A 23,807-nucleotide genomic window follows, 5' to 3' on the forward strand; every position below is an offset into this window, starting at 1 on the left:
ATTCGATGGGCAGACATAAATAAGGTAAAGCTCAGTGTGTCTGCAACAGGTGCCAGGAAAAGACATCTTAAACTTCTCTTCAATAAAGAGTCGGGGTTTTGAAAGCAGCTGGTGATGTGCCAGCAAAACTCCAATCCCTGCCTTCTGAAAATCAATTCTGAGATCTCAAGGAGTGATTTGGAAAGGACACAATAAACCACTGCTGTCACGCAGAAGGATGTTTCACACGCCGAATCTAACAGCAGCGGAGATCCCTCCCCATTACATCTGTGCTGTTCTTCCCGAGCCGTGATTTACCAAGAGCGGTGACAACCGACAGCACCGCGGTGCCAATCAGGAAATACCTACGAACATGCTGAAAGGAGAAGCTGCTCCAGCCAACAACGATCAAAGAGAGAAGGGTTCGAACAACCCCCCTACAGAGTCTTCTGCCTCTTTCCATTTCTGCTCCAAAACCAGGACTGGCAGCTCCACGTTCCCAGTGCTGGAACCACAAGAAGCAACAGGTCTGATACGGGAAAAGTTGAGTTGTTAATTTAATATTAATGCAGTAATAATTATCATTCTCTTACTCCTGAACATGCAAAAGGAAAAAAAGCTAGGAAGCTTATAGGCTAAAGTTATATTTTTGTGGAATGAGGGATAAAAAGGTGAATCCAAGAGCTAAAAGCAGAATATTTGGAGCACTATCACTGCGAACACCAAGTTATTCCTACGCACCACAACCAAGCTCTAATCTATTCAACGCTGGCTTTTGGAATAGGTGTCTTTCCCTAAGATACGGCCACTGTTTCTCATCATCACAAGGCCAAACGATCATCTCCAGCCTTTAAAAGGGGAGTTAACCCTTAGAGCGCCGCTCCCAGCAAACTCAGGCGCACACAGATCAGCTGGGCAAGGCCCAGCAAGTTGTTCCTGCAGCTGTTGGGAAATCAAGGGATTCCTTCTCCACTGCGGATCCCCAGTCACAAGAGCTCTAACACCAAACTGCTTTAGATTCGGATCTACTTGTAATGTCTTTGATGCACCAAAGTCTTCCTTCTAAACTCTTAACCAGAGTGTCATCGCTAAATGACTCCGAACCCTTTTAAAAACGGTTTGTTTTCTCTCTTCTGCACCCTTGGATGACGCTATTCCTAACGCCACGCAGCTCCCTTTTTAGAAGTTTATTTGAAATAACTCTGTCATTTAATATTTCTCTTTCAGTTAACAGCAACAGCGTATGTAGAAAGGCCACCTACAACTGCCATCATGTTTCTTTGCCTAGTTACAGTCCATAGAGAACTAAAAATGGTGCAAAAACAGAGGCTGGAGAACCAGCATCCAGCCTTCAGGGAGGCTGGTGGCATGGAGTATGAGTAAGATCTTCTATCACTATTCAACTGCACAGCCATCTGATAGCTCCAGTTCCTTAGGACTATCTGTCCCTCCTGGATTCAGCATGAACACAATCAGCCGCAGATTTGCTTTACTTTTGTAACCACTCCAATGTTTGGTAGATTTAATTCGTTTCTATGAATGGGTGTGTGTATGTGCTATCAACACACACGAGTAAGTACTTAATACGCTTTTATCTAAGTGATTTAAACAACATTCACTCTCCTTTGAACCAGGAACTCTTCAGCTCAAACTCCGTCGGACGTGGGGAAGCTGGAGGTTGTCTCAGATCCTGCTGAACTGCGGTGAAACGGCTGCACTTGGGGGATCCTACAAACGAGCTCTAATTTTCAGCACGGTTTTGCAGTCCCAAGTGTCCTGGCCATCGCTGCCAGACAATCCCCCTTCACCGCCACGTCTACGCTGGCGTGGTTACAGTCTCCATAGCCAGAAGCTGCTTGATGGAGCTTATCCTTGTCTAATTACAGCTTAGCAATTATGAGCAGAAATCCAAAGTATAAAATCAAACATTTTTGTTAACTACAGTGTCTATCTTCTGGATACTGAATTGAGCAAAAAGCGTCTTAGAGTCTCCAACAAATTCCTACTGTCACCCACGTTCTGGATGAGGCCAACGCCACCAGCAGCAGGCTCCCCAATACCAACTTGGAATCCCAAGCTTTATTTACAAATTCAGCTATGCAGTTTATCCATGGCAAGAAGTGCTTTGAACTTCTAAATGGTAGGAAGTTTCCCCTTTGAATTTCTGAAGAGTTTACGGGCTGCTGGGTTTAGAAATCGTGTTTCTTCACAAGAAGGAGAGGAGAGGCTGCCCGAGGACGTTGTTTATTAAAGCCTTTTGTTCAATTTACAAATTGAAACAAATAATTGTGGAGACATTTGCAGCTATGGAAAAAACGTGTTTACAAAGTGGAATAAAATACAGACTAAATACATTTGGATTATAGTAGATCAAAACATATGAGCTTCTAACGTCGCATGAAGGGCGGTCGACACTGTGAGGACAGAAGGAAAGGCGCCACTGAGTCATGGTTTTTATAACAATCCGGTCACTTAAAAGATTTGGGATGGTTGTGCTTTCAGAGCCCTTAACACGCAAGAATCTTCCAGGCACACTCAGCAGTGACCGGCCCCATCGGTCCTGCCCGCTCCTCACAGGATGTCACAAAGAGCCTCGAGTTCCAGCTCATATTCCATAGGAATGCTTCTTGGTAACTCTTCACTTGGTTTTCGGTTCCTCCTTCCTCCATGTGGTTTACACGTCAACTCCAACCGGATCCAGAAACCAAAAAGGCCCGTTAGGCCCTTTCACAAATGCAGTGTCGCTCCCTACAAACCACTTGCCTCACCTTAAATACCATACGAGGTGAGGTTGCCACCACTTAGAAGATTATTCTGTAGTCTAACGCAACTTGGCAATCAGAATTATTGATTGCTCCAGTGTTCGGAATCCATCCTCCCAAAAACATCAGGGCCTGTCTGAGCTGACACCTCAGGTCAACGTCTTAACAAAAATAACAATCACAGCCCACCATAAACTTCCTGGTTATTTTAAACAGGTCCGTGAATTTGGGATGGAGTGAGGTAATTGTATCAGAAATAGATCTAGAAGAACCCCACCAAGGAATGAGATAAGTGGAAAAATGACACAAAAGGGACAAAATGCTGTTCCTAAATGTTAGCTCTAAAAATCTCATGTGAACAACAGCTTCCTGTAATGTCTCAATTAATAGCACGATGACAGAATCAAGCTCTGTCTGTAACACTAACTGGAACTCCCAATAAAAGATGTCTATCTATCACCATTAAAGAAATATGAGGAACAGAACGAACCACCCGAGTTCTCCTACTAGTTTACAAACTACATGCAAAGGAAAACAACCACTACTCTGAACTGAATACGGTGACTCAGGATCGCTTCTGTAGCACAGAAGTATTTTGTTAACATCAGTAAAATATGTTAACTAATATTATATTTAGTTAGTTGAACTCCTCTGGGGAGCCAAGGCCCACTGTGCCTAACAAAACTTTGTCTTGAAGCAAGCCAGCAAATGTTATTTTAGTACAGAGTATTTGATAGCTAATCATGCTATAAAACTATAAAATAAAGTTGTGTTTATTGGCACAATTAATCCCTCCATAGCCCACAGGGCTACGTAAGAAAATGGGGGGATGAGAAGTTCAGACCGAGGGGGTGGGTGAGAAACGAGGGATTATCGGCAATAGGGAAAGAGCAGGATTAAGTGCTGGATGTGACTCACAGGGAACTATTCTGCTTATTCCAGTTGTGAGCAAGAACACCATCTCCGTCTGGGAATGCAGAGAGGAAAAAGGGCAAACGCTTCACGCAGAAGGAAATTCAGCCCCAACCAGCACTTCACGTGTGGATTTAGAGAAGCCCACGAAGCACTAACGTACCCAGCAAAGGCCACTCCACCCCATCCAAATCAACGTATTCTCTAAGACCATGCAAACCACAATTCTTTCCCCCTGTCTGAATTTGCTAAAAAACTTTTCCAGCTATGAATAATCTGGAGTAAAGCATAAGAGAAAAAACCCCATTCTGTGATGGAAGAAACATATGCTTGAAATCTAGCTGGCACGTTAATTGTGGTTAATATGTGAATCAAATTAGGAATGTAAACAACACTAACACTCGGAGCCTATGGAGTGACTTCCTATTTTCATTTTTACAGCTTGGCATTAATAACCAGCAATTGCTTACAGTTGCCAAAGGCTTCTCCTGCACTTCAAATATAGGTTACTGTATACTAATGGATAGCAAATGTTTCTAAGCTAAAACACCCAGCGACTTCATCTTGGATTAAAAAAGCACCTGAAGACAATAAGGAGAATACTGAGCAAGTTTTAATAAAATACAATTTTATACCACTTTGTACTGGTCTCACCAACCTCTATGTCAGACGTGACGATGGAGAATAAAGTTTAGTGCTAATCCCTTCAGAATGCCTTTGGGATGGACATTTGAGACAGAAACAGCTATAAATCTCCAGTGATTTATGCACTGATCCACAGAACCAAAAATCACCTTTGGGGTAAGGAACCATTCCCCAGCTCCAAAGGAATTCAGCCCGTTTGGTTCTCCCAAAGCCCCAAGGCCGGCGGTGAAGCCACCGCTGCGGTGAGACAACGTTTCCTGCCTTATTTCGTCCGTCCCTCCCGTATTTTGTCCGTCCCATCCCCACCAGACAGACATTGGGCAACTCTTCCACAGATTTTGCACCGAAAGCGATTTGCGTTTCTGAGGGTGATTAACTGCGTATAAATCACGTTCTCGTATCTAAGGAGCGCCTATAGTTGCGATGACAAAAAGGAGAAATTAATGATAAACGCGTATGGTGTGGTTTAGTATCCTTATAACTTCCAAGCTGGATTAAATACATGAGAACTCTGCTAACCCCACCTCGTGTCGCTGTGTGGGATTTGTGGTCACTCCTTCCCATTCCCATAGCAGAGAAGGCCCCAGTTCAAGCAAATAATGTAGGTATTTTATCTATGTAGAACATAACACAGCCAGCTCGCCAACACCCCACTATGAGACTGGAAAGGGCAACTGCAGGGGGCAAAAATAACACGCAGACCTGCCAAAAACATAAGGTAAGAGCGTGATAGGAGTAATTATTAGCCTGTGAAGCGATAGTCACCCACGTTTCAGGAGCAGCAGTGGCCTCAAGTAGTTGCTACATTGGCCATAGGCTCAGGTTAATATTTGTATGAAGGAAAAGCTGTCAGCCTCAATCAGGATTAGAGCAACGTTGTACTGGGTACTGTGCAAACAAGTAGCGAGACAAAAGCTCTTCTCAGGAGAGCTTCCTTCTGAATTACAGGAAGTATTTGTATTATTATTATTACAAGTAATTGAAATTACCAACAGTATTCCCAGCACAGAGTCTCTGAAGAGTCCTCAGCGCCGATGGTGATATTGGGCTCCTGACAAAGCCAGCGCTCCCAATAATTGATATGCAGGGAGAATCGATAAACGGCGATTTTTCTAAAATAAATCCCCGTTTGATGGATTCACTGCGCTATTTCAAAAGCTCAAAACCAAACTCGTGGGATGGAAATAAACACGGCATTTAAAATGAACCTAATAACATGAAAGTAATGAGGTTGGAAAACAGATGTGGACAAAGCAAAGCAAAGGCTACAATACCCTCCACGCAACCCGGGAAGGAATGATAAAACAATTTACAAGCTGTTTGGAGTGCCGAATAAAAGGGGTAATCAAGGCGGGTTGAGTCGGGAGCGGGAAGGGTTCAGCATCCTGCAGCAGAAACTAAGCAGAACATTTCGTCCTTCTGCACCGCAAAGCTGGGCTTTGCTGTGCTGCTGGAAGCTCAGCCTAATTCTCGGTTCAGCCTCGTTCCTCTGGGCTTTGCTGTGCTGCTGGAAGCTCAGCCTAATTCTCGGTTCAGTCTTGTTCCTCCGGGCTTTGCCGTGCTGCTGGAAGCTCAGCCTAATTCTCGGTTCAGCCTCATTCCTCCGCTTCTCGTCCCCGCGTTTGTCTGATCTCTTGCATTGTGCTGGGGCAGCAAAGCGCTCCCGTACTTGTGTCACTGACAAACGCTGGGGCAAGAGGTGAAAGAGTACGAAAAGAGAAATCAAATCAAAAGGTAATGTAATATCCTAAAGAAAGATACCTCGCTGCAAGACAAAGTACACACAGAGATTATTTCCATGATGCCCAGTTGCCTCTCCTGTTAATCATGATTTATGGTAACATCTACGCGAGAGAGCCATCGGTTAGCGAAACCATGTTAACTCTGTACAAAGTGGCTTCTCAAAATGGCACTGTGAGAAAGCTCGCCGCTGCAGTTGTTGTACTTTTGCCTCTGAAAGCTTTCAAATTGAACTGCTAAAGTTCAGCCAGCATCTAATTTTAACCGTGAGTTCCAGGAGAGAGTAAAGCTGGTGGGAAGATTACAGAGTTCCTTGAAGCTCTGACCTACAACAGGAAGAGAGTTGTCAGCCTTCATGTCTCTCACTCTAAATCCCAAGGGAAACAACACTGGCAGAATGTTTTATAACACGTTCCCACTGTAAAATTTTGTATTTGAGAAATACGATGCTTGCTCACTCCTTCTCCTGGACCTTTGGTGTGTCAGTAAAAACAGATGACCTTCAATGAGTAATTTTGGTTTTGCCTTCACACCGCAGTTGGGATACTCAGGGTTCACAGGGTTCTGTTTGCAAAATCACAGGGAACTGATGTTACACAAGAGCGACACACGCACCCACACCTTTAAAATATTAGCGAGGAGCTGGCAGCTTGTAGCAATGTAATAATGCCTTTTTTCCCTGCCTTCTCAGGTTAACTGTATAACTCAACAAATACCCACACGGAAGGCAGCAATCTGCTATTTTCATAAGGAAGGCTAAAGGGCTTCTGTCAAAGGGCCAAAAAGCAGCATCTGTTAAAGAACTCAGGAAAGAGAAATTAAAAATAAAATAATTGGATTATGATCTCTCAGCTAATGAAACCAGATACTCTTTTTTTGGATTTTAGGCAACTCTCAGTGATCCCAGCCTGGTTCTGCGTGGCTAAAACTGCCCGAAGGGTCACAATTTCAAGTGTTGCTCAACATCGGGAGGCAAAACAGAAATACTGCGGAGAAACCGAATCTGTTTTCATCCTGCCAGCAGAGAACAACTTTCCTGACAGTAATGAAGGTGTGATGACAAATAACCAATAACTGCACAGGATATGAATAATAAATACGGGAAAACTGTTATTCCAGTAACAGGCCCTGGAGTGCGCGGGCAGCTGAAGGAATTCAGGCACCCTGGAACAGCTTAAAAAACCTTGGTTTTTACTCCTTCTCTCACCTCGTTCGTGTTTCTCAGCTTTTCAGGTCCCTGGGAATGATCTTTCGGGAGCTGAAGCCCAATGAATGGGAAGCGGAGGAGCAAAGCCCCGTCCCGCAGCCCGTGTGTCCACGGCCACTGCGGAGCAATGGCCGGAGCGGCTCCCTCAACTTTCTCCTTTATTCCCTCGGATAATCAAAACCAGAAACACCATCCTGCGACTCAGAAGCATTTTGAGCGATCCAACAGTTGTTACAGACCTCATGTTATCTGCGGCTGACCCTAAATTGAGACGTCTGTTAGTCAGGGATGATGATTTTTGCGCACATGAATAATTAGTTTTGCTGGTTTTAAGGAGAAAAAAACCCCCGCAAACTTATCTTTTAATCAGAATCTAAATGAAAAATGCTAAAAGCTATTCCCTAACATCTGCCAGTTTAGCATAGATTTAGAAATAAAAATCAAGAGGTATAGTCTCATCTCAGGGAATTATGTGTTCAAATCCTCATGTATGGAAATGAGAATGTAAGTGTTAACATTCAGAGTCTCCTGCCACATATCCGAGGCATTAGGGTGGCTTAATGAGTCACTGTCTGAAACCAACAACAAGTTAGAGTTCCTCTCTCACATCCACACATGCACACATTTTATTTTGTGTATAATTACTCAGTTCTGAGTAATGGCAATTTATTAGATTTTTCCCATCAAACATCCGAGCTGCTAATGTACAACATGTTACTAACACACACCGCTCTTTCCAAGAAAGGCAGGAGGTATTAGTGTACCAAGTGTTAAACGTAACCATGCATTTTATATCCCCCCTCATCTCTCTGTGAAAATAGTTTCGAAATGAACTTAAAGGCTGTGAAAAGCAGATTTTTCTAACCAGGGGACCCATTTCTAAGGGTGAGAGAGCCATTCGATAGCTACGACTACAGCCTGGACAAAGGATCAGCATCTCCTTGCACAATCAAATAAAGCACAGCCAAAGAACAGCTCTGTCTTGAAGGAGGGACTGGAGAACAATTTTCCTTTTGCATTTAATACAAAATACACTGCTGGAGCATTTCAGAAAAGGAAAAGCTCCTCTGCCATAATATTGCACCCAACGCCTGGTTCCACAGAGCTGCGCACAAGGTGGGGAGGAGGAAATGTGGACAGAGATACCGTGAACTACGGGGTGTGCGAGGGCAGCGCTGCGTCTCATTTAACCTTCCCCTGCTATAAAACAGCAATGAGAAAGTCACCGGCAGTCTCAGAGTTATGAACTAAACTCGGTCTGTACCAAAGTTCACCTGAAGCACCTGGTTAACCTAAGCATGTAAACAGTATCGCTGGGCTGAATGAGGTGTCCCTACTTCTCTGAATTTCGATCCGCCAGCCCAAATCAAAATGGAACTGGCTCAGGGGACATGGAGAGGGAAGGGGACAGAGCCTGTCCAGCAACACACGGTTTGAAGCTTCACTGGAGATGGCCCACGAAGCTCCCACACTGGTAACACTTACAGAAACCTGGTGCGCATTACTAGGATTGATTAAATACGCCGTTTTCCCTCATTGCCGTCATTAAAAAAGCAGCAAGATTATAACATGGAAGAAATACTTCGTGATGCGAATAAGAATTCATATGGTTGAGGAAAACAAAAATGTTTTCGGTGGAAAAACTAAAGCAGGAGCAAAGTCAAGGGTGGGAGCAAAGCTCGGGTACCCGACCGGTCCCTCCACAGCCACCGGGTCTCCACGGCTTCCCCAGTCCTGGGCTCCGCTCCCACGTCCTGCCAGCCCCAAATCCCTCAGAGACCAGGCAGGTTGGAGCAGAACAGGGCCGACTGGCACCCGGCCTGCGGTGACACAGGCCCTGCAGACGACACCCCCGTTGCAGCCCACAGCCCGGCCGTGCCACCCAGCCCCAATCTGGATTTAACACGGATCTCGCTGGGACAACACCCCTGTGCTCCTCAGCTCCTTTTCGGAGAGGCTCAGCTCATGCGAGGCCCGCAGGAAGGCAAGAGGATGAGACTTCGGGAGGCGGGCGAGCCCTCCCCTCCCTGCGCCGCCAGCCAGAGCCCACACGGCCACCGGGACCCGGCCGCCGCTCCATTCCCAGGCTTTTTTTGTACATTTCTCCATTTCTATTTTAAAAAGCAGCCTGTTCCCTCGGCCCCCGCGTGCCTCCCTCCCCCGGAGCCCCGGGTTATGTGAAAAAGGCGTGGTGGAGCTCCGGGCCGACATGTTCCTGACGTACTGTGTGGTCAAGGAGCCGGGACTGGGGGGCCTGAACCGGGGCCAAGCCTTGCACTTCAGCTTCCTGACCTGGCAGCCATTCAGAGAGACCCTGCTAAGTGCTATTTCCTAAATACACTAGCTTTTCATAACAATCTTACCACATTGCTTTCCTTTACAAGCTCTCTTAAAAGAGAACTGGACTCCTTCTGGTTAATCTACACAGACTGCATTTGGAAGCCATCAGAAACTGAACTCTAAACAAAACGTTATTAATGTGTTGTAATCTGCCCTCAATGTTCCAGATGAAAAGAAAATGTTTTATAGTTTTGGAGTATACATTTTAATTGCCTTTTAAGAGTGCATATACTTTTAGTGCTCTCTGTTATAAAACTGCAGTATCTGTTTCTTGATAACTGTTGAATGATCTCAGCTATTTTTATTAGGTTTTCTCCCCCACCCTGGTCCCCTTCCTTAAGCTACCACCACTGTAAGGCTTTTTCAGACCGTTCCTGAGGTTAGGCCGGCAAACAGCTCGAGCCTAAGATAAACTCCCTTATAAACAACTCCTTTACAACATCCCCTCGCTGTAAAAACATGCGGATCCGGAATATTAGTTCTTTAAATGAACTTAGAATCCAGCTACTTTTGGTTAAAATCTGATCTAAATACGGGTTACACCGAATTTCCCCGATTTTTGGCCTTTCCGTGCTGGGTTTGCTCTCAGTGCCTCATCGTGGCTGGGAACTCAGATGTTCTACCTATCGATATAGCCAAACGCAAATTAGTAATGAGAGTCTATATTTCCCAACGTATATTAAGGGTCAACATTTATCTGCTGAAAGAAGACAGACCGAACCCCCCCGCAGCGGTTTGTAGAGCACTGCTTGGGAAATAACCTTTCGAGCCACTGGAAAAATTCAGAGTTCAATCAACTTTATTTCCAGTACAAAAGCAATTAGATGTTTTCCCATCAGAAATCAGATGAAGAAGTAAATTAAGATTTGCCAGTGATGGGAATTCTCAACTTGTGGCATAAATAGAATTTCCTCATTATTTTCGGCTACGGCCATCTATGTAAATCCACTCCAAACACAACTCACGAGAGAAAAAAACGTATTACAGAGTTATCATAGATATCTACATTTAAATTGCATTTTTCCCATTCTTTTTAAGCGAAAGCTACTTTAATTAAGCCTAAGACAACAATCAACCCACAAGAACCAACAGACTTGGCTGCGGTTTCATTCACCCAAGACCACGCCTGTACTGAGAGATCAGATTTAAACAAAACCCAAACCATCAGCACCCCGTCACCTTCACGAGGCTACAGCTATTTGTGTGTGCCCCAACCATCCCCGAGAAATCAAATCACAGATGAAAACGCAACTCTTTAAGTGGCTCTTGTACACTCCAGGAAATAATTTTATACATAATATTAAAATTAAACACATTGAACATAATTCTGCTTGTTATAAAGCAAGTGGAGCGTCGAGAGTGTCGCCGGTAGCAACAGCCCCAGCGATAAAATAGTTCAAAATCTATTCTTTCTGTTCTATTCCCACGCTCTATGAAAATACCCTTTTCTTTCCCAAGCACAGCTCTATGCGCCTGATGAAACCTGACTGAGGACCTGTTCTCGCTTTGACTCGCACACCATGAGTCTCCTACTCTGGAGGCATTCAAGACCTACCTGGACACCTTCCTGTGTAACCTCATCTAGGGCTCCTGCTCCAGCAGGGGGTTGGACTGGATGAGCCTTCCAGGTCTCTTCCAACCCCTGACATTCTGTGATTCTGTGACCATGAACTTTCTTCTTTGCCTTCTCTGTGATTCAATCCGAACTGTTTTAAGGTTAAAGTGCATAATAATTTACAATAAATCCACGTTGCAAGAACGAAAAAGAAAAGAGGGTAAGGACTGTGGCTCAGAAAGAGCCCTGCAATGGCACCTCTGGCCCTCCTTCACTCCCCTGCTCATCAGGAATAAATCTACCAAACAGAGCATGAGAGAAGTGGATTAATTAGATAAGACTACAGATGAGAAAAATTAAGACGAGGAATAATTCTGGAATACAATATTGGCTACCTGAAGCCCTATCCAAGACTGCTTCTTAATTAGTGTTTCAGAAAATATTTGGAAAGCAAGGCTTGCTCTCATTTATCCACCGACCATTCCTGTTGACTTCTTCTTGGCAGCCGAAAACAGACTCGGGCTGTCTGCAGACAGGTTCTAAGGTTTTAGGTTCCCTCTGTCAACACCCAGGTGCCCATCTCGTCTGCAATACCCAGATGGATCAGCTAACCTTTATCTTCTATTTTCCTACCGGTATTTTCTTGATGAGTATTCCAGGTACTACAGACATTTGTATCTCGGTTGTAAAACTGGGTCCCTTAAATCAACAAAGCACAACTTCAATCATCTCACTACGGCATAAGCTGAGTCTATTCAATACTGGAAAAAAGAAAGCAAGGACAGCAGATGTAAGAAATAAAGGATTTCTTCTGGCCAGAAACCAAATGCTGCTGCTTGAAATTAAATATTTCATGCAAAAGACTAATCGGGGCATCCCTGCTTCTCAATGGCACAGGTAAGAACGAAGCCAAAAGCTTGACTGGGGGAACCCAGAGCAAGAACCAGACTCCTTCCCACAGCTGGGAGAAGAAACCCTTGATCCTCTCCACACAAGGGGCAGAAACCTCCAAAGGAGACAAAATCTGAACATTTGCCCTCAGAATGCAGGTTTGGTTCCTCCTGCAGTGTCACCTCCTGTGGGCTCAACGGTCCCCAACAAGACTCAAGAGTTTTATGGAAAGCGTCTCCACCCGATGTCCTGGTACCAAGAGAGTTCTCCCCTGAGCCCCAACCATGGAAAACTTGGCTGTAATTCCCTCGTGTAAGGTTCCGTGCTGAGCTCCGGGTGCTGGGAGGGCAGGACCCATAGGTGCTGCACCCACCGCGGCTCCCCGGGGGCCTGCAGCACACAAATATTCCTTTTAAAAATAGCTACAATTCAAAAGGTCACGTCGTAAAGTCATTCAATTAAAGTAGTGATAAAAAAGTAAACATTAACTCACAATTTCTCCTTGGGTCTCTCTTATTTCCAGTTGGTATCATTTCTCCCAGACCAAGCTGCACCTTACGAATCCACAAGTTTATCTTGATGAAAAATCTTTAACCTCCCAGTTTTCAATGGAAGAAAACCAACGTCCTTCCATTCAGAAATACCTGCTCTTTGCTCTCAGAACTCCCACGGTATCTCGATTGCAGCAATTACTTATTATCCATCCTATCTGCCATTACTGAGACAAAAAGCACACTGAAGCACGGTAAAACTGTCACAATCAAGGGAACACATTTTTCACGCTTTACTGAACGCTGGCTTTTGTAGTGGGCAAAAGATAAACTCCTGGGATAGCCTGGTCAACATTCTCTAGCTGGTGGGCTCTTGCAAATATTCCGGATAGTCGTGATTGCTTAGGTTTCGATCATTATTACTCAAGGAGGTTTTCAGAAAATGCAAACAATAAACACTTTCTTAAAAAAGCAGCTGAGATAAACCTGAGAACAAAAAGAACCCCAGGGCAGATCGGGGAGAGCTGCAAACTGGCCCTGCTCCATGTGAACTAATGCAAAGGCATTGATTTGTTCGAGGTCCATGATAAGGACTCTCTGCTTAATTTTAAGAAAAGACCTTTAATTTTTCTGATTGGCAACCAGAGCTGTATATTACACAACCAGAAAGCCAAAGAGTGGCTTTGCAAGTGACTAATCAAAGCCATTCCTTCTCTGTAGGATGAGAGAGGGTAAAACAAGTCACCAAGAAAACAAGGCTGGAATGGTCAATGGCCAACAGAGGTCTGGGAACATGAAATGCGACTTCTGCCCGTCCATCCCCGGCCACCGACCCAGAGCAGCCCCACGGGGATGGCCCAGGGGGCTTAATGAACAGTTTGCTAATGATTTGAAAACAGAACTGGCCAGTTTACCTGCTCACCTGAGAGTTGGAAACCAGCCCAGCTCCAGGGCCCATATAGATCCTACACGGACACAAGTCTTCGTAGCAACAGGAAATACAAAAAGATGAGGAATTCAAATAAAGACGCAGGAATACTGTGGAAAAGACCACAGCAAGACGAGGGAGATCAAGCAACAAACTGCTTGTTGTGTTCTTGTTCCTTATGTCAGAGGAATCCTGTGGGACAAGGAATGTCCGCGCGCCCCAGCATCCAGCCCAGAGCACACAGACAACTGTTTAATTGCGTTTATTGGCCCCAAATAGGACGTCTAAGCAGTAACTGTAATATTTGGCACTTAGTTCTCCGTATTCAAAGAGTTAAGCTATGTCCTATAAAGATAAAAATCTCCACTTTTATTATTTTGTAAGGCTGCCTAACAAACGAGGATCCAGCTGTAATTGTAACATTCCAAGCTCCGAAGGCGCCAAGTTTTACTAACTATAATTTAACCGGTCCAGCTGATGCAGTCCAAATTCTTGTTTGGATAATCAGCCTTTGTTTAAATATGTACAGGAAGAAAAAAAAGAAGGCAAAAGCAAAAAAGCATAGGGCAGCATTAGCCTGCAGGCACGTCATGTGAGCTTATTACCCCGCAGCCTGCAGTAGCAGACACTCATGCACAAGAGGAGGATTATTTTGCTAGTATTACTGTTACGGTAACATATAATCAGACCTTCTCCCCACCAGCCCCCACCCTTTTCCCCTCTTTTTTTCCCTCTCCACAATTCACAAGTCTTCTTTTCCAAGTTCAAACCAAGTTTAAAGGTGAAAAGGTCGGCAAAGTTTCATGACTGGCTGTTGAAAGAGGGAGAAATAAGCGGGGTCTCCAAGTTTGCGTATACTAAAAGCTCAACAATTTTGTGTTTTGCTGCAATTCATAACCGTACAAATCCCTCTGGTTGGATCTGTTTGGACTGAAATTAAACACTTGTTAATAATTTATAACTTAATATAATTAGAAAATAATAATAACTGTCAAGCGACGACATTCAATACATAAAGCAACTTGAGTGGCTCATTAGCTTATTTGTCAAAGCAACAATTTCTATGGATTTGAGCTCATTTCGACGGAGAAGAGCGGCTGGAGAGCCACCCAGCTTGCTTGGAAATCATTGCTACTCCAGCTGGGAGCAATTCCCGAACCGCTGCCCCTCGCTCCCATGCCGGCGATGCTGGTGTGGTTTAATGCACCAGAGCCAGAGCAGAGCGCCGCCGGCTCAAAACGCACCCCGCACCTCCTTTGCTCCGAATTTACATCCGAATGGAAGCATTTCGGCGTTGGGCCAACAAACTGACCATCAAAACGGGTCATTTAAGGAAGAGAAAATGCTGAGTTCTTTCTGTGTGCTGGTAAGGGAGCTCAAGAACCCAGGCACAAAGTTGTTCCGAAGGTGCCGCCTTCCCCAGAGCTTAATGCAAGTGATTTTATCCCGAGGGGTAAAACCGACTTGAAAATGTCAGAGGCCACGGTTCTTCTTGGAAAGCAGAAAATGCACTGCCTGTGCTGGGCAGCTTGGATAGACACGTATCAAAGCATTCAAATATTCTCCAAATACATATGGTTCCCCTAAATCCTTAATATTGTTGTAAGAAATCTAATGCGTTAAGGTGGAACAAAGCAAATTACAACTGCGTATAGCGAGCCAGAACCTCAACTGATTAAAATCTATGTAATCTCACTTCAATCATGTCAATACTCATCAGCCAGAATATCTACTCCATCCGAGATAAAAGTAGCCATATAAATGTTCATTATGACTGATAAACTAACAGCTGCGATCCGCTGACATCAAAGATCACTGAGCACCAGACGGACGTTTCTCTCCTGTGAGTACCTGTGTCAACTCTGGGTTTGTTGCGTATTAATTCAGGATGTTAGAAAATGTCAAATTTAAGCATACAAAGCAAGGAAGTCCAGATTAAAAAATTAGTCTCTGGTCTCAGCTCAGCCAGTCTGTCCAGACCCTGAGCTCGTGTAAATTGATTTGGAGTCAGTGGTGCCAGCACAACTTGCTTTAGTCAGGGATCTGCTCTTGTTTTCATCTATTTATCTCATGTAATTTCTAATTTACTTACTGAATAAATCCTGTATTTTCATTCCTTTCAACTCCTCCTCTTGATTTTGTTTCTTCTGTCCCATTGCCTGTAACAACTGAACACATCTATTCCCTTTTATACCGTCTCCCATGCTTCACCAGAAATTGAACGCTGCCTACGGAGGAACCAGAAGAAGACGCCATTCTGCCCAATTATTATAATTATTAATTCTTTAATCATTAGTTAAATGTGGAAGGTTTCCCTTTTTTTTAAGTGAATCTCCTAAAACACATGGAAAAAAGCTATGAATCAATAAAGTGGATCTATAACATATTTTTACTCGAGAAAGGATTACAGGGCTGCATCTTAATGTTATATACCTAAGACCATTTATTGTTCCACTGCCTTTATAGTTCAAAAAAAAGGTACATTTTGGAGACAAAGGCCTTTATCCTGTTAAGTGCTATGGATTTCACGCCAATCTCCCAATAAAAATCAGCCCTCAGACTTGTACCCAAGAGAAATGGTCTCGCAAAGATCAGATTTTCCACCCCAAAATGAGCCGCACCAGCTCCTTCCCCATCGCTTTTCCATTTTCCAAAATTGTCACATACACCCGAAACCAGGGAGGAACGGCAACCAAAATCTTCAGGTTTAATCGGGTTTTACTCTTATTCTGCGCCATTCTGCAATACAGAAAATGGCACACGTTGCTCTTAATATTAGTGCACGAAAGTCATTCTCATTAGCGATGTGACAGAGGTAAAACCACCATGAGTGACACACGATGAACAGAACTGGATGAAGAACTATTTTAAATCACCAAGATATTTTTGAGGGTCGCCCAAAGACGTGCACCCCAATAGGAAGAGTAGATTACAGGGGATTCATTTTGCTACTTATCCAGCAGCTCAAAGATGAGATGAAACTTGGTTAAACTACCCCCTTGGTAGAAAGGTATTTTATCAATCATCCCCATACTAGAAAACACCGACTTTCCGGAAATTTCAAAATCCTTTGCCAGTAATAAAGTAGGACATGCAAAGAAAGGAGAGAAATAAAGACTTAATACAATGTAACTGCCGAGGATTAAACTTTAACACCACCAAAGCCACATGGAACAAGAATGAATTCACGAGTCAGGAGATTAAAGCGGCGCGGAGTCAGCTCGGGATTGCTGTGCCGCACATGGAAACTCCGACAGCACACACTTCCAATTCTAGATGGGCCGTACCATGATTAAACGCTCCTACGATCTGTGAGTACGTTATTTTATCCCTACTGGCTACTGCAGCACAAAAGACATCTCTCACAAACATAAAACTCGTGAAAAAACTGCAAGTCAAAGCCATTTAGGTTTCCAGCAAAGACATAAAAGCGAACCAGCTAATGGACATCCAGGGTAGGCAAATCACTTCTGCAAAATCCATTAGTTACTAAAAGTTCTGGAGGGCTCAGTTTTTACTGTAAAACCTGTAAAAACTCAGTATCCAGTTTCTCTATTGGGACACGGAGGTGTGAAGATCCAAATGATGCTGGCACTGAACGTGTATATTCGAACCTTTTGAACTCCATCTGCCCTTCATAAATTACTTTACCACGAGCTTTAACACGTTTCTAACCCACTGTGCTAGGAAAAGAAGGAATCTTTAACATAACTGAAAAGGCAACTAACTTTACGACACTTGCAATGGAATTTGTTCGGAAGACGCGCACCTATAGCAGAAACAGACAGTCCGGTGGAAAAACATCTGGCTGGAAGCACAGGAAAAGCGGCAGAGCCCCCTCCCCAGCCTCAAAAGCATTTAAAATAAGTGAAAATTACACAGCGCAGAACCAGCCAGTTGCTCCTTCCCATCTGGAGGAGGGAGGGGACCCACGCTTCACCGCCAGGAGAGCCGAAAATACCCAACATTTTAAAAATTAACCCCACTACGAGACAAGGACCGCAAAGATTCTTCATTCCAAGACAGCGGCCCGGCTGCTCAAACGCAACGCGAACGCCTTTGTGCTGGACACGCACACAGCGAGCAGATCTCTCAGTGTTATTTCTGAGATTGTCAGCGTGTTTATAGAGAGTCAATCACTGGGATTTAGGAGAAAAACTAATGCTTTCTGTCAAGTCCAGAACAGAAAGGCCGGTTCACAACCTGCAAAAAAATAGATCCCTTTTTCTGCAGGGAGAGCTCAGCATTCAAAGCCAATGCTGTAGAGGACTCTTGGGCTCTCATCCCGCTTGCTTTGAGTTCTGCAAAGTCACCTTATTTTATTTGCTTTCCTGGGTCAGATTTTTCATTTACAACCCAGCAAACCACCCCCCCTCCTCTCGGCAGACAGCTATGAGAAATAATTAATGTCTGACTGCGTTTTCAAGAGGTCAACGAGTATAAAAACACCGCTCTTCTCTTTGGATTAAAATGTTATCACGTTGTATCTGGACGCCACATTTCAATCTCTCTTTCCGATGCTCTTGCTCTGCAGCAGCAGGACCAGCAGCCCCCGCTCACAGGTCACCTCGGGTCCCCCGAACCGACTGTGCCCCAGGGTCTCAGCGGAACTCAGGAATCCCGAAAGCAGAGCACATTACCCTCAGCACATCAAACGCTTCTGATTCACAGAATGACACAAATGTACAAGAGAGAAAAAAGGACGGCTGATTATTTTTCGTAACCGACGGCTTTTAGAGGGACAGAATACGCTTACGCATTTCTGAAACCACCAAAGAGCAAGTGGTTTTGAACAATGGGCTTGTGTGAAGTGCTACTTGCTTATCAAAAAGACTCGGAAAGGGGATTTCAGCGGTTGAACTCTCGCTGCCTTTTAAGCCCTGAACAAAGAGGAAGATGCTGCAGCCGGACGAGCGTGTGCCCCTTGGTGCCTGTCCCGCCGGCCCTGGCCCCGGCGCGATGCCACCGCACCTTCTATTGCTTCCCCTTAATAAAGCCACAAGAAATTATTTAACGTTTAGAAAGAAAAATGAGTAAGAAAGGAAAATGGCAAAACTTTCTGAGCGCTGTAGTTTTCCCATGAAGTCCACGTTACAGTTTGCCTGTTGAAGCATAGGGCACGGTTTAATTTGTGAAATGGCCACCTCCATTAACGATGGCTCCTAATGAGATGTGATACCTGACAACGTGAACAGAGCTGTTTAAAGAATGAGCGCTGCAGATCACGTAGGTACACCTGGTTTCTGAAACAGGTTTGTGGGTTTGCACCCCGTCTTTGCCTGGCTACCCAGCTCAGAAATGAGCCGGGTATCATTTATAGACCTTGGAGGTTTGGTAGAGCACTTCCTGAGGATCCCTTGGGAAAACGGGACCACATTTCAAAGCCAGAGGGACACAAGCCTTTAAAAAAGGGCCAACAGAGCGGTCATCAATAGCTTTTGTGTAAATATATTACTAACATAACCTAGAATGTTCCAGATAATCAAAGTATCTCACTATGAGATGTAATGAGCGTAGATCCCATGCGTTATAAACTAGAAAAGACCTAAATTTCTGACATGAAACAAAGAGTAGACAAAGAACCAAGCCCAAATCACAAAAACAACCTCCTGGCCAAACCCGAACCCACAGAATTGAGCTATTTCGGAAAGCAAAGGTACACATATCCCAGTTTTCATCCCTTGGAGCTCAGTGGTTCTGGAATCACAAGCAGTGCCGAAAGGCGAATGCACGGGCTGATCGCATCTCAGAGCTGCTGGGACCCTCACAAACCAGCACGGATCGGTCCTGCCTGATGCAAACGTTAAGTCATAAGAATAACATTACATAATGTGCAACAAAACGTTCATTTACAAGAAGGAAATCTAATGCTTTTCTCCTCACAAGCCCAGGGCCGCTCCAGAACACGTTACACACATGAGATGGCATAAATGAACTAAATAGTTTAAAGAATATTTGCGTGCGTTATGCCATTGTGGTTTATATTTCGTTTCACTAGTTGATAATCTCAGAGACAAGAAAAGCCCACGCGGCTGGTGGAGCACTAAATCACACCAAAAGAGCCGAGGTTTTGAGATGAAACAAGAAGCTGATTACACATGCACCCAGTATCCCAGTCACTAAGCGTTTCTGGATTGGAGGGATAAGATACTCCCTGTGCTTATTACTGCCTTCTTGATCCAAAGAGATTTAAGCAACTGTTTCCAATTAGATGTTTTTAAGCTAGTAAAACTACATCCATAAAGACATATTTATAGAACAACTTAAAACTAGAAGAATTAAAATGACTACAAAACTGATGAATTCCACTCCCCAACCGGCCCCCCCCCCGCCCCGAATCATTTACTGACCATTAAGGAGCAAAAAGCACTGCAATTTTAAGAATTAATCCACTGTCGCAAAATTAAATCAGATACACTAGCAGGGATAATGACAAACTGGTGGCTCCAGCGCTGTCAGTTTGCGGGTGATACATGTTCAGGTCGTCTGTGCTAGCGGCCACTCTGCTGGAACAAACACGAACCTAAGAGGGAACATTAAAGCGCAGCAGCACCGGTGGAATCAACTCTGTCACTGAGGATGCAGACACGTAATAAGCAATATGGGGTAAATATTGCATTTTAGAAACGATCTGGTTAGTTCTGAGGCTGCCAGACCTCAGCACTTGGAAATAAAGGAAGACGCAGTGATGAACGTAAAGGAGACGATTTCCATCTCCCTGCGCACAAGAGCCCAGCAGTGTGGCTCTGCCGCACATGACCGCCCTCGTCCCCGCTAACCTATGACGAATATTCCGAGATTTCCAGGAACAAAACTGAGCTTTGATAGCTTTCACCCCACTGCTGCTTAAACAAAATTTGCTTAAAAGACTCGGCAGCATGTGACTACAAATATCTGCAGGATGAGTCGCGGGGTGTCTGAAGAACACGCAGCAGTGCCCGCTCGGGGCCGGCTGGGGACACCGGTGGGGACACCGGCTCCTCTGCCACGGCCAGAAGCATCAGTCAAATATCTACTGACACCTGTATCCTGTACCTGGCTGGCCCAGCTCAGCTCCAGTTGGAGGCAGAACCGCTGGCAATGCCAAACCCGTCTGGAGAACCCGAGTCCTCTCGCACCCCAGATCCAGCTGCCCCACGTGTGTCCTCAAGCCCAGTTTGCTCCCACCTAAGCACATTGTCATGAAAACTCTTAAAGCACATTAACGGTGGAGCGAGCTTAAGATCCAAATACATCATTTGAACATACATATTTTATACATTTAATACCCTCCAGCATGAGGTCATAAATACAAAGGGATATTACAGAGCACGAACCAGTGTCTCAGCTTTCTGCCCTTGCAACTCAGGTCATTCCATGATTCTTCTGTCTCAGCGTGGCCTTCGCCTGGGCGCCCTGCACCACGGGCGATGGGTGCTGTGCCCAGGATGAATCTATATTTATATAACCACGCAGCTTGCGTTCGCTTCGTGTGCTGAAGCACCACATGCTATACGGGGCAATTCAGAAATCATTGCACGCAGAGTCTTAGGGAAACTCTTCAACCCTGAAGCAAGGCAGTGCTCTCTATGGGCTGTGCAGCACCTTGTCCATCCCCAGACACAGGGGTTAAAAATACATTTAGTTTATATCTGCATCCTGCCCACGCTGATAGAGCAGCAGTAAGGGGCAGCTGAAATCCTCCTGCTGAGCCCCAGAAGCAGCGCCAGCCGTCCCGGTGTCCGTCTGTCCTGCCGGCCCCATTGCCTTTAGATCTCAGAGGAAAAGGGCAAAGATGGGTACGAACGCTTGGGAACCTCCCTCCCCATGAGCTTCATGGAAATAAAGGAGACAGACAGAATTAAAGCAGCGACATAACCTGCGCAACTGTCCCGTGTTTTCCGTTCCCTGATGCTAAAGGAGCTGTAGTGATGCAGACGGCCTCTAATTCTTGCTACAGTCCAAACCTGCTTGGATAGGCAGCTCCTTCCATCCTCACTGAAATCACATAATGCACCCAAATGAAGACACAAAACTACACCAAATTCACCCTTTTGAATGAACATGGCTCCGATTTCTAATTAGTTTTGACCTTGTTTACAACACGTGAAGAAACAAGATTAAAAAGATGCCATTTTTGTTAATGGGAAACCCAGTAATAACAAGGCTGGTCCAACACCTTTTATTCATACAAGCGTCTTTCTGCATGGCAAAGGATGGCTCCGGGAAGAACAAGTCACAGGATAAAACCAGGAGCAAAGTTTCATACAATTATATCCAAATTGGCAGAGCAAAACTACGGCATAGAAGCGAACATAAAAGCAAGCGCAACAACACGAACAGCGAAGCCGTAAACAATCTTGCCTAAGGCGCAACACTAACGCACGACTAACCTGGAAGCGTCACCCGAACCAAGCGAGGTGACAAACAATATGCATAATAACAAACTTAAACCAGCGCTCGCTCCCTTTTCTCCCCTGGATCGAGCTCAAACCCTAGAGCACGAGCGGCTACGTCTAACCGGGGTGGTATAGAATGTATAGATACACTATGGATGCAGTGAAGGTTTAGCTGTCACAAAGCTCTATCAAACAAATACTGCTAATTCCGTAATTCCAAACACAAGGTTGGTCCCTCTTAGAGATAATAACTCCTGCAATTTAAAACGGGTAACCCCTCGTGCTCATCAAAACCTTCAAACCCTGTTTTCCACGTCATACATCGAGCGAAGTACATAAACCAGATTGCAGCACTTAGCCTATAAGTTTCTTCAAATAAACTGGGCTGAGACGTTATGTTAAGGGAAGTCCACCGCACCAGAGGCTTTATTCTGTTATTATTTTTGTTGCTAATTATAATTTACAATGAACCTCCTCCCCAGTAAGCTGACTCAGGGAAAACCACTCTGAAAAGCGGCAGCTACTGATGAATTATTATTATTAATTAAGTCAGAGAAACAAAAGCCACAGCGGTTTTGAGCGCTGCAACTCACGGCAGAGGCAGCAAAGTGGGAAAGGCAGAATCCTGCTCCATAGACCAAGGGGCTGAAATGCCACAAACAAGGGGTTTTTCTCTCTCCCGTAACCCCAGGATTTGGTCCTTTGAACAGCTGCTTTGGACTCAATAAAACGCCACAAAAGCCACTGCCTTTACTGCATTAAAAACTGACATAATGGGTATTAAGCAGAAGTAGCTTTTATAAAACACGGATATTTAAGCAGTTCAGCCCGTGATCGGGTTTGTTGAAAGCGGAGTAGATGGGAGAACAGAGTCGGGAAAAGCATTTAATCTTGGCAAATTCCAAAGACCTTTCGACTTTCCTTTCAAGTTTTAGCAGCCGAGAGATTCAAGTTGGACTTTTCGCTTTGGATTTTAGACCAAGGACATCGAGGACACTCTGGATTAGCAGATTTGTGCCTTTCCCCCCCCAAAACAGCTGCAGCAGCCGGGATTTCTTCCTTTAAACGTGCAGCAGGTGGAGCAATTCATAAGAGTTCCGGTAAAATCTGGTGATTCTCTAAGTTAAGCCAGAATCCTCTTTTATATAAAGATCCCTATACCTAGGCTGTCTCTTCGCTGGCCACGGGCTCTCCTATGCTCGCCCACTCGCCTCTTTGGCTATTTAACCCAATCTCATGTGCGTTTTATGGCGAGAACTGAAATACCTTACATTTGCACGTGCAAAGGAGGCTCATTCGCTGAGTCAGGACACGCTTCCTCCGGCAATGCTGGTCACTGCAAAGCTCAGCTTTCTTTAAGAGGGCAGAAATAAAGCAGGAAAGTGGTTATTTTTCCTACTTATTTCAAGTGCACGTATTTTTGACCCAAGATAGATACCCTTTGAGGGACTCTAACATCCCTCGGCGTGTTTTCCACCAAGAACGCTAAAAGAAACACTTTTTCTGAAGGAGTCATGGAAACTGGTAAATCCAAGACACAAGCCCTCATTGAAAACCTATAATTTTTTAATTCGATTTACATGTCAGTGGATCTTTTGAGCTCCGTCTGTATGGTTTTTATAATGTACGTCTCCAGTGCTTTTTCCCAGGGGTATTACGCACTATTTCTCAACTGGGATTGCTCAAGTTGAAGTGTGATAAAGGACACATTATAGTTATATTAGGCAAAACGGGGAGGGGAAATCTTTTCCATAGCCCAAGCAGCGCTCAGAGCCTCATTGCTGGTAACAAGCAGAGCAAGGCAACCAGTCAGCTAGAAACCGCTCCTACCAAATTAACGCTTTGTCTTGAGAAATAGGGATTTATTATAGCCTTCTTTTGGTTGTTTTTCTGCTAAAAAATAACGGCTGTTTTCTCCAAAATCATTAACTCTTGCTCTGGGGTATCATCGGGAACACGTTGCGAGCACCAAACAGAAG

The 23,807-nt window shown here is 44.6% G+C and overlaps 1 protein-coding gene across 16 annotated transcripts in view; it reads right to left on the reverse strand.

The window, feature by feature from the left end:
* Positions 1-23,807, reverse strand: part of BCAS3 (BCAS3 microtubule associated cell migration factor) — a 285,403-nt gene that overhangs the window by 77,349 nt on the left and 184,247 nt on the right. Inside the window, exon 24 of one of the 16 annotated variants that reach the window (XM_071816959.1) lies at positions 5,506-5,985. The exons of the other annotated variants lie outside the window; for them this stretch is intronic. Coding sequence (XP_071673060.1) covers positions 5,894-5,985 — 92 coding nt within the window. The 3' untranslated portion in view covers positions 5,506-5,893. Of the gene's footprint in view, positions 1-5,505; positions 5,986-23,807 lie in introns of those variants that run through there. 16 annotated transcript variants of the gene reach the window in all.

The sequence above is a fragment of the Patagioenas fasciata genome, chromosome 19, assembly GCF_037038585.1.
Source record: "Patagioenas fasciata isolate bPatFas1 chromosome 19, bPatFas1.hap1, whole genome shotgun sequence".
In the NCBI taxonomy this organism is placed as follows: Eukaryota; Metazoa; Chordata; class Aves; order Columbiformes; family Columbidae; genus Patagioenas; species Patagioenas fasciata.